The 27,659-nt window shown below is 58.7% G+C and overlaps 1 protein-coding gene across 8 annotated transcripts; it reads left to right on the forward strand.

The window, feature by feature from the left end:
- The first annotated feature begins 1,718 nt into the window (after positions 1 to 1,718).
- WIZ (WIZ zinc finger) lies at positions 1,719 to 27,653 on the forward strand. Of its 8 annotated transcripts, none has more exons than XM_044254034.1 (13): positions 1,719 to 1,793; positions 3,198 to 3,461; positions 8,423 to 8,495; positions 10,121 to 12,258; positions 13,439 to 13,762; positions 17,913 to 18,083; positions 18,982 to 19,485; positions 20,572 to 20,970; positions 21,566 to 22,114; positions 23,223 to 23,750; positions 23,944 to 24,363; positions 24,642 to 24,837; positions 25,894 to 27,653. In XM_044254034.1, exons 2-13 carry the CDS (start codon positions 3,257 to 3,259, stop codon positions 26,051 to 26,053), a joined length of 5,667 nt encoding a protein of 1,888 aa, XP_044109969.1. In that variant the 5' UTR covers positions 1,719 to 1,793; positions 3,198 to 3,256; the 3' UTR covers positions 26,054 to 27,653. The 8 variants fall into 8 exon arrangements, with proteins under 8 accessions (XP_044109969.1, XP_044109972.1, XP_044109971.1 ...); XM_044254035.1 differs by lacking the exon at positions 1,719 to 1,793 and adding an exon at positions 2,368 to 2,424; XM_044254037.1 differs by lacking the exon at positions 20,572 to 20,970.
- Positions 27,654 to 27,659: the final 6 nt, after the last annotated feature.

Here is a 27,659-nt window from a genome sequence, read left to right on the forward strand (position 1 = left end):
CCAATTTCTCCCCTAATTGAAAGTCTCATGGAAGGGACGGTACAAGGAGATTCTCACCAGCTGTGTGACCTTAGACTGTTATTCTCTTAGATCCTCAATTTCCTCATCTGAAAAATGGATCTAAAGTTTCTTCACAGTAAAAGGCCCATTGTCTAAGATGTTCAATAAAGGAATTCATCATTGTTAGGGACAGCAGCTGTTTCTGATCATCTTCCTAGAGCATCTTCCTAGGCCCCCAAACCTCACACAAGGTCCCTCACGACAGGGACAGCATGGGTCTGGGAGGCAGATGAAGGAAGGGGCGAGTAGGTGTGGAGACGATTAAGCTCTGTGAGAGTAGGTTGAGTAAATGAGTGGGCATTTGAATCGTAGGTGGGCGAAGGGTAGGGTGAATGGGGCAATAGGCAGATAAATAGGGTAGCATTTGGCGGAAACTTGCCCTGGTAGGTGAGTAAATAGACAGTTAGCTGGGATAGGTGTGTCTGCCTAGGAAAGCCTGGATCACAGTAGAAAATAAATCCTTGAGTTAGTTGACTAGGTGGTTATAGACATTGCATGAATATTTGTTGGGATTTCCTGAGTCTCTTGACCTAGGCAGTGGGGAAACAGTAAGGAGCTGGGCAGACAGGACCTTTTTCCTCATGGAGCTTACACTCTAGTGGAGACAAGTAAATGTGCAATCGAAGGATGGAAGTCTGCCTGGCCAGGTGGAAGCATGTGTGTAGGGATGGGTGGGTGCTTGCTTGGTTGTTTGGATATGTATGTATTTACTTGGGTGGTGGGTGGACGGGCAGGTAGATGGGATGTGGATGGCTGGGTTGAGTGGGTATTCAGACGAGTGGTTGGGAATTTGGGTGGGTGGCTAACTGGCTGACAGAACCAGATGTTGGTTGAGTGGTGGATGGATGAGTGGGTAGTTGGGAAGTGGATGGGTGGTTTGAATGGGTGTTTGCATGGATGGGTGGATAGTTGATTGGTTGACTAGATAGATGAATGGGTAGGGAGATGAATGGGTGGTTGGACATACCGGTGGGTGGTGGATGGAAGAAGGCAGCAGACCTGTTATGTATTCATGATGGGGTAGTTCTGGAGGCTGTGATCCTTGGGGTTGTGTGGAGAACCCCACACTAGCATTGGGGACCTAGGGCAGCTCTAGGGTCATGGAGGTGCTGAAGTCCAGAGTGGATAATGGTAAAGGAGGGAGAAGACTGGTGATTGAAAGTTGCTGACTGGGGACAGGGGACTGAAGGATAAGGATTGGCTGGGTGGAGTTTTCAATGACCTATAAATGACCCATGGGGGAACTTCTCTGCCCCCCTCCCTTCTGGTGCTATAACAGGTCTAGCATTGGAAGAACCAGTAGGGTGATGAGGAGCTATTGGGGGCAGGGGGACAAGTGTGTTGTCATGGAAACAGACCCTCTACCTGGACTCTCACACCGCGCGGCCCCTTTAAGGGTGACCCGCCTGGCCACTCCCAACATGGCGGCGCGCCCGCTGACCGCCCCCCCTCAGGGCGGCGTTGGGGGGGGGGTGCTGTAGGGGGGGCCTGGACCTCCCCATCATGGCGGCGCGGCGGGGCTGTCGCGCTGAGGTCACGGCGGCGCGCCGGGGGGGCGGGGCGGCGGGGGGAGCGATTTAAAGGGACAATGTCCCCCGAGCGGTGGAGGCGGCGGCGGCTGCGGAGGCCGCGGCACCGGCACCGGGAGCGGCAGCGGCGGTAGCGGCAGCGACGGCCGCACCGAGGAGGGGAGCTTCGAACCCCGGCGCCTGGCCGGCGGCACCGCCTCCCCGGTGAGGCCCGGCCCGGCCTGGGGAGCCCGCGGGCGGGGCGGAGCCGGCTCGGGGAGGGGGAGGCCGGGGCCGGGCCGGGCCAGGCGGGACCCCCCGGGGCGGGGGGCGGGGGCGGGGCCTGCAGGGGCGGGGCCTTGTCGGGGGCGGGGCCGTTCCGGTGGGGGGGAGGAGCGGGGGTCTTGGGGCAGGTGTCCCCCCACCTCCGCGCGTCCCACGGGGTCTCCTGCCCCGAAGTGCACGGGCGGAGGGAGCGTCTCCCGGACCCTGGCCCAACGAGGGGTGCGCTGGCGCGGCGCCGCCCCCACCCCTGCGACCCCCGGGTGGCGTCCAGGCGGGAGGCCCCTTCCCACGCTGCCAAAGTGCTCCGAAGTTGCGGTCCCGCCTGTTCCCCGCGGGCAGTGCCCACCCGGTGGGCACCCGCAGGTGCTTCCTCTGGGCCTGGGCAGGGACCCCCGCCACGACTGCCAGGCCACGGACTGGCCCCTTGGGAGCCCCCAGGCCCCCGAGGGCAGCGCCTGCAGCCAGGCCTGGAGCCCGGGCCCCGCCCCGGTTGCCTGGGCCCGGCCTCCCCACCATCTCCCTGGGGAGGGCGCCTCATTCCTGCCCTTCACTTTCTGCCGTTACCTTGAAGGTATTTATAGGTGGAGAGGACAGCACCCACCCCCCCACACACACACATGGCTTCCCCAGGGTCCTCATTTCTGGACCAGGAGCCCATCCGTCGTTTTTGTCCGCGGACTAGAGAAATCTTGGGAGGGTGGGATGGAAGAGCCCAGGCTGGGTATGCATGAGGGTTGATGTTGGGGATAAGGGGAGGGGTTAATGCTGGGGTCACTTGAGGCTGTGTGTGAGTGCGAAAGGGTTAATGAGAACCCTAAGGTCCTGAGGGGATGGGGGTTGGAGTGTGGGAAAAGTGCAGAGGTAATGATGGGAGCACTTGGGATAGTGAATAGGATCAGAGTGCAGAAGTGGCTGGGATTCCTGCTGAGGCATGGGCACAGGAGATGCATGTGCATGGAAGGGAGGGCACAACTGGGAAAAGTGCAGCAGCGTGTGAATGAAGGGAGGCACCTGGGAGAAGTGATAGGATTAATGCTCGGAGAAAACAAGGTGCATGAGTTTGCATGTGTAAAAATGGGGTAAGCTGAGGCAGTACAGTACATGGGCTATGTAAAGAGGAGTTACCTGTGGGGAGACTGGGGCATACTGAGGATAAAGCCCATTGTATGGCCATCCATACAATGCATATGGATAAAGCCTCAGCACCATTTACTTAGCTCTCCTGGGCTCGGAGGTAAACTGAGGCATTGAGCAGCATGGGTGAGGACTGGGGCTTCAAGGAAGGAGAAACTGAGGCAGCATCCCTTTCCCAACTCCCCTAAGCACCTGTCTCTCTGCCCCCAGACCTACTATGCCTTGCTGAGCCAGCCCAGCAACTGAGTGGAGCCAGGTAGAGAGCATCCATGGATGGGCCCCTGGCAGGCGGCCTGGCCGCGCCAGATCGTCCGCGTGGCCCTGAGAGACTACCTGGCCCAGCACCAAGGGAAGACATCGAAGGTGGGGCCGAGGCTGCCGAAGGGGAAGGTGGCATCTTCCGGTCTACCCATTACCTGCCTGTCACCAAGGAGGGACCCCGAGACATTCTGGATGGCAGAGGTGGCATTTCTGGTAAGAGGATGGGCCCTGTGGCCCTGGGGGGCATGGAGCCTGGCCCTGAGGTTCAGAAAGGGCTAGGTCAACCCAGGGGTTGAGATGGGATTCGGATTCTACTTGCGTCCAGAGCCTTCTCTTTGTACTTTGCTTATTTTCCCATTTTACAGTTGTGAAAACAGAGGCCCTGGGAGCCAGTGACTACCCCCTCACACCACAGTGGGTGGCTAGGAGCTGGGATTTGAACTTGGGTCTGCCTGGTTCCCTCCTTTGAGCACACTAATTGGGTCCAGGTGCCCAGCTTAGCACCCAGAGCATCCTGCCCTGAATGCCTGCTTGTTCCCAGGCATACCCCATTCCCAGGGTCAATCCCAGCTCCCTCTTGCTGCACTGTGTTGGTGAGTCCTGCTCCTGAGCCATGGGCCAAAACGGCATGTGCCCTCTAGTGGCCGGGGAGAGACTGGCTAGTCAGGGACCCCAGCTACCCCTTTGTGCCTTGGTTTACTCAGCAAAAGGGGATCTCACACTGTTCCCACCTCAAGACTTGTTATTCATTCATTAAATACTCAACAATTACTATGTGTCAGGCTGTGTTCTAGGTGCTGGGGATACAGCCATAAACAAAAGAGGCAAAACTCCCTTCCCAGAGAGACCCGAAATTATAGTAGGACAGACAGCAAGCAGTGATATAAATAATGTAAGGTCGGGCAGTGACAGATGCCATAAAGGTATTAAATGGAGTGCCAGGATCATGCCCGGAGGACCTGGGAAACCTCCCTGAGTGGGTGGAATTTGAGTGGAGCATTGAATGAATGGTGGGAAAGACAAGCCAGGTGGTGGGAACAGCAGGAGCAAAGGTCCTGTGGTGAAGAGGAGCCTGGTGTGTTCAAGGACCAGGCAGGAGGAGCAGAGTGGTGAGGGCAATGCAGGCTGATGCACCAGATGTCTCCCTTCATCTGCCTGGCCTGCCCTACAGGCCTTGGTTTCCAGGAACTTCCCTGTACCTCATCAGGAGTTTCCTACATGCCAAGCCCTCTACGTGATCATCTCATGTCATTCTTAAAAGTTCCCTGCGGGGTAGCTTCAGCTTTAACCATCTCGTGCTAGAGATGGGAAAATTCAGGCCCTGAGGGGTTAAGTAAGTTGCCCACGGACCCACGGCTGGCACTAACCTGGCGTGATAGCCCTCATCTTGAACCACCACCCTGGGTCAAGTCATCCTCGACCTGCCTCAACTCACCCCTAACAACACACATGATGTTCAGATATTTTCAGAGCACCTTCTTGGGACCACACACATATTCCATCCTCACCCTCATGGACCCTGCCATCTGGTGCTGGGGAGACAAACCAGCCACCAGGTGTTAAGACATAGTCGCTGGGGCTGCAGTGGGGAAAGCCCAGCCAGCCCCAGCCTAGCGGCCATCTGGAGTCCTGGATGAGGAACAGTGAGTCAGACAAAGAGGGCAGGGGAGTCTAGGCATCAGGCTTCACATAAGCAATGGCATGGAGGTGATAGATAACACCCAAATGTGTTACACAGGGTGAGGCTGCTGAGGCTGAGAATATCAGGGCTCAGGGAATCTTAGCAACCCCCTCCTCCAAACCATTAGCAACCAAGGCCTAGAGATCAGCAGGACTATGTTCCGGGTCCTGGCCAGCCCTGGCAGGCCTGAGACCTTGATTTTATGAGAGCCCAGGAAGCAGGGTTTGGGTTTCCAGAGTCCTCTCTGGGTCTGATTGTGAGGAATTGGTCACTTCTTCTCTACCGGGCAGAAGCCCCAAGTCTGGCAAGGGAGGGGGAAGGTAAGTAGGTAGGTAGGTAGATGCGTCTTCACTCGCTCTAGGGAATCAACCAGGCTCCAACGCATGTACTTGGGGAAGAGGGCAATGCGGCTGCCAAAAGGGGCCAGGCCCACCCTTAATGATGTCCCTAAGCAAATGGGGCCATGGGACAGGGGTGACTTGACCAGGGTGGGGTCACAGCCTGGAGGTTAGAGGAGGGCCTAAACTTGGGATACACTGTCTCCCCTGCTGCCCCTCTTGATCTGCTCGACTCCCCTTCCTGGTTCGGACACCTGCTCCAGGAATCTTGTGATGCCTATATATAGGAACAGCCTCTGGGGCTGCTGTCCCACCCCGAAGCCTGGGCCCTCCCTCACTCCGACCCTGCCCTCGGAGACCCCCATGGGTACTTCCAAACTTCTCCGTCTGGACATGGATGCTTCCACTGCCTTCTCTGTCCTACACTATGGCTATTGGCTTGGACCCCCCACAGCCTCCTTACAGCCCCTGCCTGACGTTTGGCACCTCTCTCTTTGGCCTCCTGGGTACAGCCAAGGCTTGGGGGGCTGAGACGGTCCACATGGATTGATAGGAGTCTGGTGCGTGTCTGGCATTGAGACCAGGGGGCCAGGGGACGAACAATACATTATCTCTGGCCTCGCGTGGGGCCCCAGGCCGGGGAGCACATTAGAGCATGGAGTGAGCAGACCTGAGGCTCTCAGTCCAGCCTCCAGCTTCCAACCTGGGACATCTCTGAGCTAGCCCCGACCCCTTTTCCCTGGGCACCCTCATAGCCCTTTCTTTCCCCCTCTGCCGCGTCTCTGGATGGAGCTTGTACTGTCTGATCTCCTTGGCATCCGTCGCTGGCCCTGCAAGATGGGTGGTAGCTGTTTCCTTTATACAGAGGAGGAAACAGGTGGGAAAGGCATGCCCTTCAGTCACTGCTGGGCCTTGAACTTGGATCTGTCTGCCTCCAAAGTCTAGATTCTTGGCCACGCTGCCAAGCTGCCTGGCTTAGGGTTCAAGCCACTCATGGATGCCCTTCTCATTTTCCCTCTCTCATTTTCAAACCCTCTTGGGGACCCACAGATAGCAGGAGTCCGTGAGGGCCCTTTGGCACAGCCACTGCCAAGGGCTGTATCCAGGCACCTCATCTGACCTACAGGGACTTCTGGATCCCCGCCAGACCTGGAAGCCCCTGGGCAAGCCCCCAACCCCCAGGTGTCTTGGACACAGGGCCCTGCTTGGCCTGCTTCCTTCAAAATGCTGCCACTAAAAATAGGAGCCTCGCTGGAGCTGCTCAAAGAGGCCAACACAGCCCCCTGGCTCGTGGAATCCTTAGACAACGCCAGTCGCAGAATCAACGAATCTGGGACGCCCAGAATCTCGGCAGCTGGGGTCCCAGAATCTCAGAAGCAGGATGCCCGCACCCTCAGACTACACCTTTAGGCTGTGCAGGGGCTTGCTGCTACTGAATGACTTGCCCACCCCTAAGTAGCTCACATTTATGATCTTATGTTTTCAAGAGACCCCATTTTGGGGAGTCTCTCTCCCCTGGCTGGTCCAGGCTTTGCTTTCCCAGCCCTCACACCTTCTCCAACATACGCCTCAACCTCCCGCCCTGACGCTCACCCTTGCATTTGAGAATCCCCCCGACCTGACCCTGCTCCCCATCAGTCGACTCCAGTGGGCCTCAAATGGGGGTCATTCTGCTTTCAAGGGACACTTTGGCCACATCTATAGACAATTTGGGTTGTCATGACTGCAGGGCCAGGGGCTGGGGAGGCTTCCCGCATCTCGTGGGGAGGGGCCGGGGAGGCTGTGCAGAAAATCATCCGGCCGCATGTGCTGTAATGCTGCGGCCACGAGACAGCTGTAGCCGGTGCAAAGTATGGACCCCCCCCCCATTGCCACCCTCACCTTCCAGAGGCCATGGGACAGTCACAGAGCTTATCTCGGGCTCTGTAGAAGGACCCTCAGCCTGTGACCATGACTTTCTGATCCCCCACAATCCCCTGAATGGCACTTCTGATGCTTTGGCTCCTGACAGTCAGCTCTCAGTTTCCTGGGCAAGTTGAACCACGGGGAATCGGAAAAAGAACTAGCCCTGGCCCTAGCCCTCTTTCTGGACCATTGTCCAGTTGAAGCTAATCCAGCCATTGCATCTGTCAGGCTCTGGACAGGGCGCAAGTCCCCCCCCCCACCGTGTGTTAACTTTGGCCCAGGCAGTTGGCCTGCACCCCAGCTGGCATGTTCACCCATGTCAGGCAAGTGTGGCGGGCAGAGGAGGCACAGGCCAGGATTCCTGTGGTCGTTCCAGGCGTTGGCTCCATAGGCGGATAATGGAGAGTTGGCTCTATCTGTGTGAGAGGTCCCAGGAGGGGATTTGATTCTAGGACTTAGGCCTGGAAGGGGGCCTGGGAGGCAGGGACAGGCCCTCTGCAGTTCAGACGTAGAGCTCCTCACTCATCATCTGGCAAGTATTCATTGAGCACCTGCTGTGGGCCAAGCACTGAGATGCTAGTGAATGAGGCTAAAAAGGTCCCTGCCCTCAGCAGGTGCGTCTGCGCCAGCAGGGACGCAGGCAGGTCTCCACAAGAGGAACCGGGCGATTTTGGAGAGTGTGAATAAAGAAATGAAATAGGTGACCAGGGAGGAAGTCACAGGGGCTCCCTCTGGTCAGTGCCCAGGGAAGGATTCTCCAGATGGAAGGAATAGCCAATGCAGAGGCCTCGGGGCCAGAAAGATTTGGGTGGGCTTGAGGCTTCAAGAAGAGTCAGGACAGAGTGAGTGAGTGAGGGGTAAAGAGAGGGAATAAGGCTGGAGAGACCTGCAGACATCCCACCCCACAGGGCTTTGTAGCTAGTGGCTGGGACCCTGGCTTTTATCAGAGGTATTATGAGAAGTCAAGTGAGTTTTTACCAGGGTGTGATTTTAAAAAATCACATTGGCTGCTGGGTGGGGTCAAAGAGAGGAGGGTTGAAGGCAGGAAGCCCCCAGGGTCCCCCCAGGAGACTCCTCCAAAGAGACCCCTTTCAAGGCTCGGGAGTGCAGAGGCCAAAGGCCTCTCAGAGAGGGGTAGGGAGCCGGCAGGGCCCTTCCGAGGTGCCCGGCAGGGCTCCCGGAGCTGGGGTGTTGTGAAGGACCCCGGCCAGGGGGACCCCGCCCCTCAGGGTCTCCCCTCTCTGTTGCAGACGGGCAGCCCCATCCCGGCCTCAGCGAAGCCCTCCCCCGTGCCACCTCCGCCACCCATCGGATCAGCAGCTGGTGAGTGCCACGCTGGCCCTGACCTCAGGGAGGGCAGGGGGGCAAGCAGGATGCACCTAGGCCCAAAGGAAGCCCCCGGGGAGTGAGAAGGGGAAAGGAGGGAATCAGGAGGCCAGGAAGGAGGAGGAGGCTCCCAGCAGGCAAGCCCCTGGGCATGTGCAGGGGGTGGGGAAGACTGGGATGAACACAGACAGTCAACTCTCATTATCCCTGCCAGGAGCAGGGCCAGAGGGACAGGAGCCTGAAGGTTAGACCCTTGGAGTCCTGTCTCTGCCAGGTGACCCTTACAATGATGCCAGGCCTCTCTAAGCCTCAGTTTCCCCATCTGTAAAATAGAGTCCCTAAGATGCATCTCACAAACTGGCCTTGAGGACCCCAGGGAGGTTGGACAGGAGTAGGAACTGACAGCAACTGTGACAGCAGTGACCCTTTAAGTCTTGGTGGGTGCTCTTAAGTAGTAAGCTCTGCAATGTGTTAATGAGAGCTCCCATTTGTTGAGCGCCTGCTGTAGACTAGCCTCTTGGCAGAGGCTTACCCCACTGAATCTTTACAATGGCCCTGGAGGGTAGGTGGTCCTGTTGGTATCACATGGCACCAATGGGGCTGAGAAAGGTGACCCTGTGATTTCCGCTCTTCTTCTTGGTGAAACCCATTTCTATACCTGTTGGGCAGGTGTGATCAATAGCCCCTCTTGGAGGCGGGGTCCTGAAAATGAAGGGAGATTTACCAGGAACCTACATTGATTGTGGGCTTACCAGGAACCAGGCATCTGGTGAAGTGAAGCATTCCTGAAGCACAGAGTTGTGTTCTCCTCTCCCTACACTTCCCGGGGTCATGGTCAAGGTCCCCATTTGAAGTGCTGTAGTTGTGACCATTTGACTGAGCACACACCTCATGTGAACTTTTCTTTGACTGTGGATATGAGAAAGTTCTTTAGATGTTGCAAAAAACACAGAGGCTCCTGGTTTTGGGGACTCGTTCCCCTTTTTAGGATTGGAAAACTGAGGCTCAGTGAGGTTGCTTCGCCTCCCCCTTTGCCCCAGAGGAGGTCAGGGTCCTCGGGGCCAGAGGCTGAGCAGAGTCCTTCAACCACTCCTGACTCTGCCCTTCTAAGAGGGGAGCTGCTGGGGAAAGGCATTCCCCTGAGCTGTTGATGCCACAGAGTTGCACGAAATTTGCTGGAAAGTGAGTCTAAATGAACGAATTCACCCCAATTTGGGGAAAACCTCTTGGTCTTATGCAGCTGGGGGCACAGATCAGAGCCTTGGGCCCTCCTGGGGGACACATGAGAGTTGACTGTGCCGCCAGACTTGAGGACATGCCTTGTGACCCTGGTGTGACCCCTGGTACACCCTGCACACTCTCCTACAATGCAGTGTGGCTGGGCTACATGGACAGGTGCATCCTGGGAGCTGAATGCGTTTTTTGGCCCAATAGTTCTGGAAGAGCCATATCCACTCCCCCATCTCCCCGCCCTCACCTCCACACTCCCGGCCCTTCTGAGTTTGCCCTCAGGTTGGGTCTCTGGGGCTTGTCTTGGACTGCCTATGAGGACCCCCTCCCCTGCCCAAGGAAGGGAAACTGAGGCCTGTGGCTAACCTGTCCCCATTGGCACTTCCTTGCAGTTGCTGGGATGGAGGCAGCCTGGACTTCCAGCCGGGCTCCCCACCACCCCACCTCCTGGGCCACTTCCCTGGCCCCGCTGATGGCCAGGGGACCTGGGAGCACCCCCTGGCCCAGGAAGCCAGGGAGGGCATCCCATCTGAGCGGAGGTTCGAGGACTCGGTCATTGTGAGAACTGTGAAGCCCCACATTGAGCTTGAGGGATCTAGAAGGTTCTTGCACCATCAGGGGGAAGCGAAGCTCTTGGAGAAGTCCCCTCGGGGCCACCCCAGGTTCGACTGGCTCGGAGACACCGATGAGCAGGCCCCACCCCAGGATGGGGGGCTGCACCTGGACCTGCCGCCCCAGCCCCTGCCCCTCACCTCCTTCAGAACAGTGCTCGTGCCGGTAGAAGATGCCACTAAGACGTTGGATGTGACGGTGGTGGACACGAGAGAGCCCCTGGCAGACCTCGAAGGGCTGGCTCAGCCGTCTGAGTGGGGCCTGCCCAGGTCGGCCTCAGAGGTGGCCACACAGACCTGGACAGTGAATGCAGAGGCATCCGTGGAGCGGCTGCAGCCGTTGCTGCCCCCGATCCGGACGGGGCCCTACCTGTGTGAGCTGCTGGAGGAGGTGGCCAAGGGGGTGGCCAGCCCAGATGAGGATGAGGACGAGGAGCCAGCCGTGTTCCCGTGTATCGAGTGCAGCATCTACTTCAAGCAGAAGGAGCACCTCCTGGAGCACATGAGCCAGCATCGCCGAGCCCCAGGCCAGGAACCCCCTGCCGACTTGGCCCCGCTGGCCTGTGGAGAGTGCGGCTGGGCCTTTGCCGACCCTGGGGCCCTAGAGCAGCACCGGCAGCTGCACCAGGCCTCCCGGGAGAAGATCATCGAAGAGATCCAGAAACTGAAGCAGGTCCCAGGCGATGAAGGCCGGGAGGCCCGGCTGCAGTGCCCCAAGTGCATCTTTGGCACCAATTCCTCCAAGGTCTTTGTGCAACATGCCAAACTGCACGTGCGCGAGCTTCCAGGCCAGCCTGCCAGGGAGCCCTTCGGGGGCAGCAGTGGGGCTGGCAGCCCAGGCCCCGATGCCACCACCCTCACCTACCGACCCTACCGAGCCTCCTCGGGGCTCAGGGGCTGCGTGTTCTGCGGCTTCCCCGCACCCAGCGAGAGCCTGCTCAGGGAGCACGTGAGGCTTGCGCATGCCCACCCCCACTGGGAGGAGGATGCAGAGGCTTTCGAGGAGGACCCTGCCAGCCAGCCAGGCACCAGCCAGGATGCATATGCCCGCTTCCCTGATGCTGCTGAGGACTACTTTGGCAAAGCTGAACCGCTCTTAGCCCCCACATGGCAGGAGAACCCTGCTGGATATGACCCCAGCCTGGCCTTTGGCCCAGGCTGCCAACAGCTGGGCATGAGGGATTTCCCACTGTCAAAGCCACTTCTGCACGGCACAGACCAGAGGCCCCTGGGAAGGCCAGCCTTTCCCTCACCTCTAGCATCTGCCCCCTACTCCTTACAGCCCAGTAGAAACAAGGCCGTGATCCACCCCCAGGGGCTCCCAGCCCAGCTGGGGAGCCACAGACACCCTTGGAGCGAAGAGGAGGAAGAAGACATACCACTGGCCTCAGAAATGGACTTTTCCCCCGAAAATGGGGTTTTTCTACCCCTAGCTACACCCGGCCTCATCCCACAGCTGGCCCTGGACCTGAAGCGGACTTTCCGGAAAGCTCTGAGGGCAGCTGAAGCCTCACGGGCACAGCAGCAGCAGCTCCGAGGGATGGTGCCGCTTGTGCTGGTGGCAAAGCTGGGGCCACAGGTCTTGGCTGCAGCAACGAGGGTGCCCCCAAGGCTGCAGCCCGAGGAGCTGGGGCTGGGGGGCGCCCACCCCCTGGACTTCTTACTCCTCAACACGCCACTGGATGGCCCGCTGGGGCTGGATGCGCTTCTGGACGGGGACCCGGAGGTGGCACTGAAGCACGAGGAGCGCAAGTGCCCCTACTGCCCCGATCGCTTCCACAACGGCATCGGCTTGGCCAACCATGTCCGGGGCCACCTGAACCGTGTGGGCGTCAGCTACAATGTGCGGCACTTCATCTCTGCTGAGGAGGTGAAGGCCATTGAGCGCAGGTTCTCCTTCCAGAAGAAGAAGAAAAAAGGTAGGGAGGCTTCGCTCCGGCAACCACCTCCCTCCGAGGCCCAAGAGACGCACAGCAGGGCAGCTGAGTTCTGAACCAAGCAACCCTTACTCTAAATGCCCCCATAGTGCCAAGCAGGAGGAAGTCAGGGCCTCCCCCTCCTGGAAGACTGGGAGCCGCGGCAGAGGCCACCGCATCAGTGGAGGTGTGGGGATGCCCCAGTGCCCTGGCCCTTCCGGCAGCTGGAGGAAGGAGTATGGGCAGAGGAGGCAGCCCCAGGCAGGGAATGCCACTGATGTCTTCATTCGGCAAATATTTATTGAGAGAGAACCCCTCTGTTCTGGGCACTTGGGGACCCAGCAGAGAACAAAACAGCAGTCCCTGCTCTCCTGGAGTTCATGGCCCAGTAATAGGAGTGTGGGACCCTGACCAACTTCAGAACCCCCGGGGCAGCCTGTGAGGTATGCAGATTCCCAGGCACCAGGGTTCTGATTCTGGAGGTCTGTCTCCAACACAAGTGCCCTGGGGGGTTCTGACACTGGCAGACATGGATCCCACTTGGGGAAGGTGCTGGTGTGGTGTTTGAGAGAGTGTGTGTGTGCATGTGTGTGTGTAGGCGCACGCGCATGTGCGTGCTCAGGGGGTACGGGGCAAGAGGCAGACAGCCACAAAACCAAGCACTTACAATGGTGAGTGACCAAGGCTGTGATGGCGGAAGCCAGGGGCTGGGGCAGCCAAGAGGAGGTCCCTGACTCCACCTGGGGACATCCAACCGGGCTCCCACAGAACAGCATCCTATCTGTTTGCCCATTTCTTCATTCAACAAAGATTTAATTGACAGCACCAGAGTTATAGTGAGCAAAAAATAGAGGCCTGCGCTCTAGATGCGAGAAGGATATTAATCGAACACTCAGCCAAAGGATTGTAAATCCACAACTGGAGAAGGGTTTCTGAGGGAGGAGTCCCTGATGCTGAGAACCATGTGAGGGGAAATCTGGAGGGTCAGACAGAGAAGGCTTCTTGGAGTGGGAGGACTAGTGGACGCATGAGCACATGGGAGCTGATTCAGGCAGGAGGGTGAATGGCAAAGGGAAAGGGAGGCTGTGTGATCTTAGGGGGCGGGGAGCAGCCCCGGGAATGGGGAGGTCTGGGGCGAGAGAGTCACTCCTCCAGGTAGTCCATGTCCTCTCTCCCTCCACAGTGGCTAACTTTGACCCAGGCACCTTCAGCCTGATGCGTTGTGACTTCTGTGGGGCTGGATTCGACACGCGGGCGGGCCTCTCCAGCCACGCCCGAGCCCACCTACGAGACTTCGGCATCACTAACTGGGAGCTCACCGTGTCGCCCATCAATATCTTGCAAGAGCTGCTGGCCACCTCCGCTGCTGAGCGGCCCCCCAGCCCCCTGGGCTGCGAACCTGGGGGGTCACCTAGCAGCTTCCTGACCTCGCGTCGGCCACGCTTACCTCTCGCAGTGCCCTTTCCACCCACCTGGGCTGAGGACCCTGGGCCAGCCTACGGAGATGGTAAGGGGAGAGGGTGCAGATTGGATTGGATTGGGGCCCTGACCCTTCTTGGGGGCCCAGAGAGATGTGCGGGGGGAGGGGGAGGAGTTGCCATTCTGCTTTCCTGGTAGTGTTTCAAGTCACTTTACAAAGTATGTTGACAACTGTCCTTACAACTGCCCTGCCACTTGGAGGATTTCTGTTTTACTCTGGGGCTGGGCCAGGGCTACTTCTGGATCCAGTTTATCCCTGCCCTGCCTGATAGTGATTTTAACACACACTTATTCAGCTCTTCCTAGGAGCCAAATATATTCTAAGCACTTTACAAACACAAACTTATTTACATCCTCACAACAACGCTATAAGGCAGGTGTTATTATTATTATCCCCCATTTTACAGATGAGGAAACTGAAACACAGTGAAATTAATTAACTTGCCCAAGGACACACAGCCAGAAGGGTGGAGCTGTGATTCGAAACCCCAGACAAGTCAGGCTCCAGCAGTCTTGCTTTTAAAAACATCATCTGGTTAGAGCAGCGCTGTCTGCTAGAACTTTCTGAAATGGGAAGGTTCTTTAGATGTGTGTTCTGTAGACTCTAGCTCTCCAATGCCTGAAGAAATGTGGCTTGAAATGTGGCTAGTTATGAGTTTAGTTGTAACTCATCAGGCATTACAGAGCTAGAGTCTACATTCTGGATTTTCATTGGTGCCTTCTTTGTCCAGCAGCACTGATAACCCCTCCCATAACTGAGTGCTTGTCGTATACTAAGGCTTCATCTCATTCGTGCCTTAAAACCATTCTGTGGGGTTAAGGATTGTTGTGTTTCTATTTTGTGGATAAGGAGACTGTAGGTCATCTGCTTTGCCACACAGCCACAAAGCAGCAGAGCTAGACTTCTGAACACCATATTTGGTGGTCTCCCCATGGAGGACAGCTTGGGAAATCCAGAAGTAATATTTTGGTGAAGGAGCCTAGGACTGAGCACCACTGAGGGAGTGGAAAGGTGAAGTACGAGTCTGGAAAAGCCTGACTTTGTAGGACACTTTACTGACTCTCAAAGCAAAGAACTTGGCAGTGAGGAATAGGTGGGCTTTGGGGAATGGAGAAGTTCCTGAACAGGGGCAAGTGTCAGGGGCTGCTTGGGGCTGAGGTTTCCTTCTGTTTCTCCTACCTGGAGCTTCCAGGGTCTTATTTAGATCTGTACTCTGAACTCCACTGGATCCACGTGCAAACCCCCTTACCAGTGAAAGGCACCTAAGGGTCTGCAAAGTGGAGAGTGGTGCTATCAAAGCCCCCTCTGCTTGGAGACCGAGTCACAGAAAGGACATAGTGGCTGGCTGAAGTCATAGTTTGGAAAGAGGCAGAGTAGGGACACGACCTCAGGTTTCTTGCCTCTCCGGAAGGCTGTCGCCTGAGCATTCAGCTCACATACCTGGCTAGGTTTGTGGTGTCTCAGGGGTGGCTGAGAAGTGGAGCTGGTTCTGAGGACGGCTAGGGGCACAGGCCATAGTTTGTAAGCTACAGGCTTGCCCTCTTCTTTTTTTGTCACTCTAGTAGAGGCCTGAGTGTCAGGCTCAAACTCCTTACTTGGCACTGGGTCAGGTCCCGGAGGGACGGCAGCATGTGTCCAGCAGTCAGGTTGAGCTCTGGTTAACCTGTTTCCATCAGAAGACCAGTGTGGCATCCCTTAGCTCTGACAGACGTCCAAGCCATTGCGGTGTCAGGATTCAGTCTGGTACTGTCCTGGCCTTGTCCACAGGGAGATGGGGGGCGCTCTGATCAGGCTTTCAGTTGACACCTGGTGCGCCAGAGGGCCGTTAAATGAGTGGTTCCAAGATCCTGGAAGCCTTGCCTTGGGGAAGGATGTCCAAGAGTAAGGCTAGGTCTGGGCACCCGCCCTGCACCGTTGTTTTTAGAAGTATCTCCCACATCACTAAGTGGGTCGTCGGAGGCGAGTGCCCGGTTGGGGGCGGGGCAACGGTCAGTTTCTGGCCTCACTCAGCTGTCAAGGAACAGCCGGGGGCAATCGGTTTGGTGTTGGGAAGAAGCAAATTGTGCCTGAAATGGGGTGCCGGCGGTCTCGTGGGGAGTTCCGTAGGCTTGCAGGACAGCGCCGGCGAGGGCTGGGGGACATTTGGGTCCCGGGATGATGTGGGATCCTTATAGCTGGGATCTGGTGTCTTACAGGATTTCCGACACGGAAGGGAGAATTCCAGGATAGGGAATGGAACAGGATCCCGGAGCACGTCCTAGCTCCGCCCTTCAGGGCTCCAGAAGCCTGGATGCTGTTAAGGCAAATGCATGCGGTCCGAGGATTCCCATTTTAGCCTTAGGGGTGTTCGGGCCGGGGGAGTGGGGAGAGCGTCCCGTCCTGTCCAGGCCAGGAGTGGGAGTGTAGTTGGCCGCCGCGCTCAGAGCGGCGTGCGTGCTTCCGCGAGCTGGGGTGCTGGCGGCTCCCTCAGGCTCCAGCCCCAACCCCCAAGCCCCGGCCCTGCCGGCCGGGACAAGTGCTTCGCTCGCTCGCGGCGCTCGGTGCTCGGCCGGCCGCCCTGGGCGCGCCCCGAGGGGCGGGGCGGAGCAGAGCGGGCTCGGCGGCGGCGCTCGGCGCTCGGCTGCTCCCGCCTGGGGCGGCCGCCCCGCGTGCGCCGGAGCCAAGATGGCCGCCTCCACCGCCCAGTGCCGAGTGACAAAAGCGGAGAGCAAGGCGGCGGCGGGGCCGCGCGCGGGGGGCGCCCGGGAGCGCGCGCCCGCTGGGGCGCCCCCGCCCAGCCCCCCGAGCCCGGGCCCCGCGGCCCTCCCCGCGCCGCCGCCGCCGCCCCCGCCCCCGCCGCCACCGCCGCCGCCGCGGGACGGGCCCAAGGCCGAGCCGGAGCCGGGGCCCGGGCCGGCGCCCGCGCCGGGTAAGAGCCCGCGCCGGGGAGGGTGCGGGGAGGGCAAAGTCGGCATTCCGCCCGCCCCCTGCCGCCGCCCCGGACGCCCGCCGTCCAGTCTCCGGGACTCCCCCTCCCCCCCCCCCCCCACCCAGGCCCTCCAGTCGTGCGGGCCCCGGGCCTCCTGTCGCAGCTCACAGGGTCCCGGGCTTCAGAAACACTCTTCGCGGCTGCTCCGTGGGACCCTCACCCCGTCTGACAGATGTTCCCTGTTCCCCTTGGAGCCCCGGGAGCTTTCCTCAACACAGTCGCGGTCCCTCCGGCGCGGAACCCACTCCAAGTCACTTCAGATACGGTCCCTACAGCATCTGACAGACGCGCCCACTCCACCCGGCGACTTTGACAAAGTCCTCGGTGTCCCGGGCCCCGGTGCCCCTCACCCCCGCCTGTCTTCTTGTTGCCTCCGTAAGACTCAAACTGAGCAGAGGACCTGCACGGCTTCCTGCTCATAGCGCTGAACGACTCCAAAGCCCCAACTAACACACAGTTTCTCGAGCCTCAGAGCTGTCTCTGTGCCCTGAACGCTAAACCTGGGGCTCAGCAGGCCACTCAGGACCCCTTCTCTGCAAAATTAGACCATGAAAACATAACTTCGACTCCCTTTTCTCATACACACCTCTTTCAGGGAAGCTTCCTGACCTAACAGATGCCTCCGAAACTTTCTACAAAGTTCTGTGATTACCACTCTTCTTGTCCCCATTCAGAACCCTGCTGATTCAGGCTCCCAGTTCTCACTTACCCCACTTAGGGCTCAGCTTGTGAGAAGCAGACTACTGCGGAGTCCCAACTTCTTTCTGTAGCTCCAGCTGTTTTGTCTGGTGGAGGTTGTCCACAGGTCCTGTGGAGCCTCGTCTCTGCATTGCTTATCTGTCCTCTGACTCTGGCCTTCTCTTACTGGATTCCCCTTCTGACTGCCACCTACCTGCTCCCAAGACTGACATGCTCCCCTGCACAAGCTCTGCCCAGAGAATTTTGTCAGAGCTAGGATGGGAGTAACTGTCCCAACCAGTGTGTGTCTGATGGGTGGAAGCTGCTCCTGGTCCGTGCTGTCTGTGTGCAGCCTTGACATCCTGGTGCTGGGGGTTTGGATGGAGCCTCTGCTCTCATAGGGTGAGTTGCCTCCCACGATGAGAGCAGATGCTAAGGATGAGGAAGAAGGCTCTACCCCCACTCTCAGTCCTTATGGGGGTAGACAGCTCACACCCAGCCCGAGCTGAGCTTGTCTTCCTAACCTCACAGGCCTGGGTTCTGAGGAAAACACAATGGTGGCCATGGACTTGGGCTCCCCCCAACTCCCCAAGAAGAGCCTGCCTGTCCCTGGGCCCTTGGAGCAGGTGGCCAATCGGCTGAGTAGCAAAGTGGCTGCAGAGGTTCCTCATGGCAGCAAGCAGGAGTTGCCAGATCTCAAGGGTGAGTGACCCAGGTGGCAAGGAGGGGGTGCTGGCCAGGCTGGTCACACTCACAGGGAACTCTTGAGCCTGGAGTTAGTGTGAGGTCAACAGCTTTCTCTTCACCCCAAGGCACTAAGGAGACAGCTGGTTTTCTTCTGTCCAGCTTCTGATGCCCTGATTGAGCATGGCCTTGAGGTGTACCCTCACTGGGCGGGGGAGGGGCAACCAGGGAAAAAGAATGGTTTTCAAGAGCTCACACTCAGACCTAATTCATTTGCTGACTTCAGCCCTCATTAGCCACCTGATCTGTGTGATACTGTCTTGTCTGTATGTTGATATTGAGATCATTATTAAGTAATTGACAGGCCCTGTGTTGGACTGCAGGGCTGTGAGAGAGCAGAACAGATCTGGTACTTGTCCTTGGAGTCATTGAAATTGGGGAGCAGGGAGGCAGAGAAAGAGACAGGCAGTGATAAGGGCTCTGCAGAAAAGGGTATAGGGCACCACAGCGACTGTGGCTGTGCCTTCCAACCCAGTGTTTGGGGCATGAGTTGAGCTGCAAAGGCTGGTTAAGACAGCTCTAGGAAGCGTGTGACTGGCAGGTCAGTGTTTTTGTGAACACCTGTTGCCAGGACACCCTGGTGTGTTGGATATCTGAAAAGTATTCTACTGGCTGGACCACAGAAGGGCTCTGCTTCCTGCTGTGTGCCCTTGGGCATAACTCTTCCTTCTCTGAGACTCAGTTTCCTTATTTGTAAACTGGACAGGCTGATTCCTGCCTTATTAGGGTCATTTTAAGGATCAAGGGGGCATGCAGGGAGCCTGGGTGAGTAGAGTCCTGGGAGGAGGAGAAGTGGGGAGGGCAGGGCTCAAGGGGCCTCACAGTCAGCTCTCTTGGCCTCCATTTCACCCTCCAGCCCAGAGCCTGACTACCTGCGAGGTCTGCGGTGCCTGCTTTGAGACACGAAAGGGCCTGTCCAGCCACGCGCGCTCCCACCTGCGGCAGCTGGGGGTGGCCGAGTCGGAGAGCAGCGGAGCTCCCATTGACCTCCTCTACGAGCTTGTGAAGCAGAAGGGCCTGCCTGATGCACCCCTCGGGCTGCCCCCAGGCCTGTCTAAGAAGTCCAACTCACCGAAGGAGGTGGTCGCTGGGGCCCCTCGGCCTGGCCTGCTTGCCTTGGCCAAGCCCTTGGATGCCCCGGCTGTCAACAAGGCCATCAAGTCACCTCCTGGCTTCTCGACCAAGGGCTTGGCCCATCCACCCAGCTCCCCACTCCTCAAGAAGGCACCACTGGCCCTGGCTGGCTCCCCTACCCCCAAGAATCCTGAGGACAAGAGCCCCCAGCTGTCCCTGAGCCCCCGGCCAGCCTCCCCAAAGGCACAGTGGCCCCAGTCTGAGGACGATGGGCCCCTGAACCTCAGTGAGTGCGGGTCCCGGGAGCTGAGGGAGGTCCTGGCACCGGGAGGGCTGCAGAGCCCAGGGTGGGGCCAGTGGGGACTGCAGCTCCTATGTCTTGGGTCTGCTGGGTCAGAATATTGGTCAGAGCACTGTGTCTCCTGTTGGGCTGGCCATGCAGCATATTATCATCTGCCTCCCACTATACTGTGCTGTTGTTCCCCCTGGAGGTCTGGTTGCGGCTGCTGAGCCCGCCAGGGTCATCCTCACCACTTAGGGGCACTCTTGGCCTTCTCTGAGCCTGAGGGTTGGGGCAGTGAAGGTAATCAGAACTCCTGTGGGCCTGACTTCCCCAGAGGGGCATCTTGGGCCCTCCAGGCAGGCAGGTGGTGGCCCACCTGACGGGGCGGGGGGGGGGTGTCCTGTAGTTGGCCCTGTGTTCACATCTTCCTGGCACTCTCTGCAGAGGCACCTCTACTGTGCCCATGGGTGGAGCCATACCTCCTGGGCTGCCTGTGGGCATGACAAAGAGGGGTTTAGGAAGAACCGCCCCCCTCCCTCCCTGGTGCAGTGAGCAGGTTTAGCATGGTATCCCTTAGGAAGTCAGGCCTTCCCACATATTTGTGGGTGTTAGCCTGGGCTGAGCCCAGGGTCTGGCCCCCTGCCCAACAGGGAGCCCCAGTTGGCATCTCATGTTCCCATGAAGCTGCTTCCATTGTCTGCTGTGTTTTCAGGAGCAAGGCCCTGAGCAGCTCTGCCTTTGGCTGTATGATGCTCAGCAACTGGGCGAGGCCCCTGCTTTGCACTCCCACAGCTCCCACAGCCGGGGTCCCGGGGAAGAGTGCCTGGGAGCATCAGATTGTGCCACTGGAATTTGGCCACCACCTCTCCACCCCATATCCTTAAGCTCTCCACACTCACCTTGATACGAAAGGGCTAGGCAGAGAACAGGACTTTGTTTCCCAAAACCTCGTAAAATAAGTCTGCGGCACAAGTCTCGATCCCCAAATGGCCTGGGCTGCCTTGAATCATATCAGGTCTTCTTGCCTCAGTCCCCCAGGGCCGGCCAAGGTGGCGGCCGTGAACCCCCCCCTGTGTTTTGTCTCCGCAGCTTTAGATAGTGACGGGGGCAGAGAGCTGGACTGCCAGCTGTGCGGTGCCTGGTTTGAGACCCGCAAGGGCCTGTCCAGCCACGCCCGCGCCCACCTGCGCCACCTGGGCGTCAGCGACCCGGACGCCAAGGGATCCCCCATAGACGTGCTCCACGGGCTCATCAGGAGGGACGGCGTCCAGATCCGCCTCCCACCCGGGCGCGGCACCCTGGCCCAGCTGGGGCGGCCTCCTCCTACCTCTGCGGCCCTCTCCTTGCTCCCCCCCCCACCGCCGGCCAAGAAGGCCAAGCTGAAGGCCGCGGGTACGGCCAGCCCCTGGGGGAAGCAGGACCTCTCGGCCGCCGCAGCCGCCGGCATTTTCTGGGCCTCTGATGTGGAGCCGTCTCCTCTCAACCTCTGTAGGTTCTCGCTTCAGCCGCTCCCTCCTCCCTGCGGGCCCTGGAGCCCCTCCCGGGGGGGTCGCAGCCCCCTCCCTACTCCTTTCCTGCTGGGGCAGGGAGTAGACAGGGGCCCTTGGCAGTGGGCTGGTTCTGCCCAGAGATCTTGTTGGCAGTTGGCTGCTAGGCCCTCTCTCTTGGCCTTTGACCTCCATGACTGTGACCTTCCCTGAGAATAAAGGCCAAGGGTGGGGTGCTGCCTTTTGGTGTGGAAAGTGTCCATGGTTGTCCCTGGTCTGGATGGTATTTGGCACTTAGGCTACTACTTCCTGCCCACTTACCCCCATCCTTGTCGGGACCCAGGACCCGCAGAGCTGCGGAGTCTTGGTTCCATCCTCTGCGAGGACCGAGGGCGCATGTGCTCTCTGGAGCCTCCCCTCGCTCCTGCTGAGTGTCTGACCCCCACCCCACTCCTCAGTTCCCTCGCTTGCACCTGCCCTCCACCACCACCCCAGCCTGTGGGCATACCGCTGCCCATGCCCAGCCGACCAGGAGACCCACAGACAAGGATGCTAATGTTGCCCATGATGCTAATTACTCCTTTCTCCTGCTGCAGCCTCGGGCCCAGAGCCAGCTCGAGACATCCGCTGTGAGTTCTGTGGTGAGTTCTTCGAGAACCGCAAGGGCCTATCAAGTCACGCACGCTCACACCTGCGGCAGATGGGTGTGACCGAGTGGTATGTCAACGGCTCACCCATTGACACACTACGGGAGATCCTCAAGAGACGGACCCAGTCCCGGCCTGGCGGCCCCCCTAACCCTCCAGGGCCGAGCCCGAAAGCCCTGGCTAAGGTGGTGGGCAGCGGAGGTCCCGGTAGCTCGCTGGAAACCCGCAGCCCTGCAGACCTTCACCTCTCACCCCTGGCCAAGAAGTTGCCACCGCCACCAGGCAGCCCCCTGGGCCACTCACCAACTGCCTCTCCTCCCACGGCCCGGAAGATGTTCCCAGGCCTGGCCGCACCCTCCCTGCCCAAGAAGCTGAAGCCTGAACAAATGCGGGTGGAGATCAAACGGGAGATGCTGCCAGGGGCCCTTCATGGGGAGCCACACCCATCCGAGGGTCCCTGGGCGGCACCACGGGAAGACATGGCCCCCCTGAACCTGTGTAAGTGTGACCCCGGGGGCAGGGCAGTGAGAATAGGTAGAGGGGTCTCCCTCCGCCCCCCACACGCACTTTATGGGTACCCAGAGCTCCCTGAGTAGAAACAGAAGGGAGGTTACACAGGTCCAGAGAACAAGGGTTAGCTGTGCATTCTTGCTATGCAGACCTCCCAGCTGAGCTGCTTCTTGATTACCCATCCACACTGGGGAGGCAGAACTGTGCCATTCAATGATGCCCAAAAGATTTTACCTCTTGGGCCATCGTCAATCGATCAGTAGTATCTACCAGCCAGATTTCTAGGGAGAAAGATTGCAGGGATCAATTAGTGATGTCTACCACAGTCAGGACTATAAGGACTGGAATTGGGCAGGTGCACATCTTTCTGACATTCCCGGTCACTAAGTGTTTGACATTTTGGAGCCAGGTTTAAGTTAAGTGTTCAGCTCTTCCACTCCAGCGATGTGTGACCTTCGGTGAGTTTCATCTTTCTGGAGAGTGAAGATACGCATGGTCTGAGCTCTGTATAGTTCCAAAGGGATGTAAATCACTTAGTACGATGCCTGGTTAAACGAAGCCATGTGTATACCAGTCGGTAGTCCTACTGTCCCTGTCACTGTTCTTTCTGCTCGAGTTGGCTGAGTCGTGTGCTGACCAGGTGAGGATGGCCCAGGCCTCTGCTTCAGTGCTCCGGTGTATTTCATACCAGCTGTGTGCCACATGCTTGGAGCTGCTCCCTCCAGGTGGAGGTTTCCATCTGCATTTTGTAGAGGAGGAAACAGGCTCAGAGGGGAAATGGTTTGCCCAGTGTAACATAGGGGTTCACAGCCAAGCTCGTGTCTGAGCCCAGGATCGAGGAAGTGCTTGCTTCTCACTGCTTCTCGATGTCACAGGGAATCATCTTGAAGCCAGCTAGCATTTGAGGTGACAGAACAAGCAGAAGGGCTGAATGTGCACAAGGGCCCCTGGAAGCGAATGAGGGAGTGGGTCATTGGGGTCGGGTCTGCATGGATGGGACAGCCAGGCACTTAACATTAGCCTTGAGCTTGGAGGCTTCCCGCCGCAGCAGCCGCCTCCTTCTCCTCCCCCTCCCTCCACCCTGGATCCCCTGCAGCGTCCCGGGCAGAGCCTGTTCGTGACATCCGCTGTGAGTTCTGCGGTGAGTTCTTCGAGAACCGCAAGGGCCTGTCAAGCCACGCGCGCTCCCACCTGCGGCAGATGGGCGTGACTGAGTGGTCTGTCAACGGTTCGCCCATCGACACGCTGCGGGAGATCCTCAAGAAGAAGTCCAAACCGTGCCTCATCAAGAAAGAGCCACCAGCCGGAGACCTGGCCCCTGCCTTGGCTGAGGATGGGCCTCCCACAGCTGCTCCTGGGCCTGTGCAGGCCCCTCTGCCACTGGCGCCAATGGCTGGCCGCCCAGGCAAACCAGGAGCTGGGCCGGCCCAGGTTCCTCGAGAGCTCAGCCTGGCGCCCATCACTGGTGCCAAGCCCACAGCCACTGGCTACCTGGGCTCAGTGGCAGCCAAGCGGCCCCTGCAGGAGGACCGCCTCCTCCCAGCAGAGGTCAAGGCCAAGACCTACATCCAGACCGAACTGCCCTTCAAGGCAAAGACCCTCCACGAGAAGACCTCCCACTCCTGTAAGCAGTGGGTGGCAGGGTCCTGGGAGGGCGTCTGCTGGGGCCTGCAGGGCCTGGCAGTGCCACGCACACACTGACCCCCAGCAGGGGCCCATGGCAAGGCCCCAGTGGGAGGCGGGACTGACTCCTGACCTGGGCAGGGCCTTCTGGGTCCCTTTGGGCTGGGACTCAGCAGCACCCCCTCTGCCTGCAGCCACTGAGGCCTGCTGTGAGCTGTGTGGCCTTTACTTCGAAAACCGCAAGGCCCTGGCCAGCCACGCGCGGGCGCACCTGCGGCAATTTGGCGTGACCGAGTGGTGTGTGAACGGCTCACCCATTGAGACACTGAGCGAGTGGATCAAGCACCGGCCCCAGAAGGTGGGGGCCTACCGCAGCTACATCCAGGGCGGCCGCCCCTTCACCAAGAAATTCCGCAGCGCCGGCCACGGCCGTGACAGCGACAAGCGGCCGCCCCTAGGGCTGGCACCCGGGGGCCTGGCTGTGGTGGGCCGCAGTGCTGGGGGTGAGCCAGGGCCTGAGGCTGGCCGGGCAGCCGACAGTGGTGAGCGGCCTTTGGCAGCCAGCCCGCCAGGCACTGTGAAGGCCGAGGAGCACCAGCGGCAGAACATCAACAGTGAGTGCTGGTGGGAGGGGGGTTTTGGGGGGGGCAACTGTCCCCGGGGTTCTCCACTTTGCACATCTGCCCTTAGTCACTTCCCCAGTTGTTCTCCTATTCTCCCATCTGGGCACTGTCCCACCTGTCCCAAGGCCCAGGCAACATCCAGTCACCAGCTGTCCTGTCCTAGAGTTGCCAGCAGCCTCTGCCCCTTGCTTGCTAAAGGCAGGAACTTTCCCAGGAGTCCTGCCCTCTGGCTTATCTCCTGTCCTCCTCTTCACCTTTCCCCACCTCAGAATTTGAGCGCCGACAAGCCCGGCCTCCAGACGCCTCTGCGGTCCGGGGGGGAGAAGAGGCCAATGATCTACAGCAGAAGCTGGAGGAGGTGCGGCAGCCTCCGCCCCGGGTCCGGCCGGTCCCCTCCCTGGTACCCCGGCCCCCACAGACATCACTGGTCAAATTTGTTGGCAACATCTACACCCTCAAGTGCAGGTATGAAGCCCCCTGGGGCGATGGGGGAGAAAGACCACCCACCTGGTGGAGAAAGACCTCTCCACTTGGGGGAGAAAGAGCCTCTGAACAAGACAGGGGTTGGTGGGGGTCAGGAGATGTAGCCTCATGGACTGGCGTAGAGTGTGGCTGGAGCCAGGCTAAGGACTTCTCAGCAGACAGCAACACCTCAGAGCATCATGCTGGGACCCTTAGGGGTCTAGTGCTGGCCCTGACACTTAGCAGCAAAGTGACCTTGAGCAAGGGCTTCCCACTCCCTGCCTCAGTATTCCCACTTATAAAGTGGGGTTGGTAACAGATTTGCTGTGAGGATTTAAAAACCTGAATATTTATAGAGCACTCGAACTATGTCTCACATATGGTAAGCACTCAACGAGTGTTGCCTGATTCAGGAAAATATAGGTCTTAGTTCATTTTTACCGAAGTCTAGTACATCTGAGGCCAGGAAACTGGGTCTGAGACTTCAGATGGGCTGCCTCAGGCCACATAGGTCAAGTCAGAAGTAAGATTTGAACCCAAGTCTTTGGAGTCATGAGCTCAGGTCCTGGGCCCCTGTTCAGTGAGGCCTCCCTTGGGACCTCAGGGCACAGGGAGTTGGTGAGTTGGGTGCATGAGCAGGGTGGGTGTGAGTTAGTGCCTGACCCCTTTTCCCCAGCTGCTGTCCTTCTGTCCTGGAGCCTGCCGGGGTAGGGTCTGCCTCTCTGGGCTCTCTCCCCTCTCAGATCCTATGATTCATTCAGATGGTGGAGGGGCTTGGGAAGCCCGATGTACTTCTCCAGCATCAGAGCCAGCAGACTGCCCTGAGCATAGAGGTGGGGATTATTAGGGGACCCTACCTTGATCCTGGGATGGGTACAGGTAACTGTCCCTGAGGAAACATCTGGCTTTGGGGTCCTCTTCCCTGAAATCCTGGGCTGGCTCTCTCCACACTGAGTAGTGGCGGGTGTGCTGGATGCTCAGGGACGTGGGCAGGGCTACGCATCTGCCTCTCCTCATGGCAGCGGCCACTCCTCTCTCTTTCTCTGTCCCTCCACACAGGTTCTGTGAGGTGGAATTCCAGGGGCCCCTCTCTATCCAGGAGGAGTGGGTGCGACACTTACAGCGGCACATCCTGGAGATGAATTTCTCCAAAGCGGACCCCCCGCCTGAGGAGCCCCGGGCCCCGCAGGCACAGACAGCGGCGGCAGAGGCGCCCTAACACAAAAGCATTCCAAATTCCCTCTCATGCCACCTCTTTCTCCTCCGTCTCTTCCACCCTTTCCTCCCTCTTTCTTTTCCGTTTCCAAAGGAGCAAGCCAAAACCTCAAACCGGTTCCCCTTGGGGGCCGGGCACACTACAGCCGGGGCGCCAGGAGCCAGCTAGCGGCCCTTCCCCCAGCCCGAGGGCTCTGGGGCCACACACAGCGCATCTTCCTTCAGCCCATGCCCACCTGGTCCAGCAGGGGGAGAGGCCAGGTCAGGTGGCAGCTGCTCTGGTCAAGGGGAGGAAGGCCAGCGCTCCCCTGCATCTAGCAGCCAGGCAGGGCTATGTTTGCCCTCCGTGGCCATTTGCAAAGACCCCAAAGACCCCTGTCTTGGTTCCCTCCTGCCCCTGTGAATATCCTCTCTCACATGCACACACACATACACGCACATGGACACACACACAGGCACGCACATACACATACGCACGCACGCACCTCGTGAGACCCGGGATCTGCCCTAGCCCCCCAGTTCCTGAGTCAAACGACCACATCATGCCACGGTGCTTGCTCAGGGGAAGGCACACTCCCTCTGAGGGCCTGCTGGGGCCTGGGAGCCCCCCACTGAGCCCATGATGCCACGGAAATCCTTATTGGCCACCCCCCAGAGGGGCCTTCCCAGCCTGGAAGAGCTCAGAGCTGACAGCTGCCTCCTGCCATGTCAAGGCCCCCCCAGAGCCTTGGGGGACTCCGGGGCCCAGGAGGGGGTGGGGATGGGACTTTCCTCCCCCCACCCCCACTCCCCTCCCTCTTTTCACTGTTGCTTTCTATGTATAGCTCCCTAGACCTTTCACTTTTTTAAAAACGCGTTTTGTGTAGAGAATAAGGAACGTGGATCTTTTTATTTTGCAATCCTGGGCCAGCTAGAGACCGGGAGCTGATTGACCTTTTAACTTTTTTCAGTGGCCACATTTTGGTTATCGATGTACCTAGAAGTATGTAAATTAGATTAAATTTCTCTTCTGGAAACACCCCGGGGCAGGCGGCCAGCGTGTGTTTTTCTGTCGAGTGGACAGGCTGGCATCGTCTGGCAGCCGGGGCTGGGATCTAGCCACCTCCTCCCAGAGCCCCCGGAGGCCCTGGATTTTCCTGTTGGCTGCCAAGCTGACCAGACCCAGCTGGGGATGAGCCCAAGTTCCCAGCTGTTGGCTCTCAATGGCATGGTTGGTGGGGGGCTCTGGCTGGCTGGCTGGCTGGCTGGCGAAGTGGCTCCTGTGAGCAGAGGAGAGGAACCAAGACTCTGGGCAGCTGGTCTAGGAAGGGAGCCAGGATGAAGTGATGAAGCTGGAAGGGCTCTCCCAAGGGCAGGAGCTGTCCAGTGAGGGTATGGGGGACCTGTGGGAGGAGGGAGAAGCACACAGTTGCTGGCAGCCTTGAGAGAGCTGGGGCCAGCTTGCCTTCAAGACATGTGACTTGTCTGGAGACACAGGCACCCTGAGCCCAAATCACACGAGGGGAAAAGGGAGCTGCTGGCTCCTTCGCGATGTTATTTATTTTCTCGCTCTGCAAATGTTTATTGAACATTTCTGAGATTTTAAGAGATTTTGTTGGCTGCTCCTTCTT

The sequence above is a fragment of the Neovison vison genome, chromosome 6, assembly GCF_020171115.1.
Source record: "Neovison vison isolate M4711 chromosome 6, ASM_NN_V1, whole genome shotgun sequence".
In the NCBI taxonomy this organism is placed as follows: Eukaryota; Metazoa; Chordata; class Mammalia; order Carnivora; family Mustelidae; genus Neogale; species Neogale vison.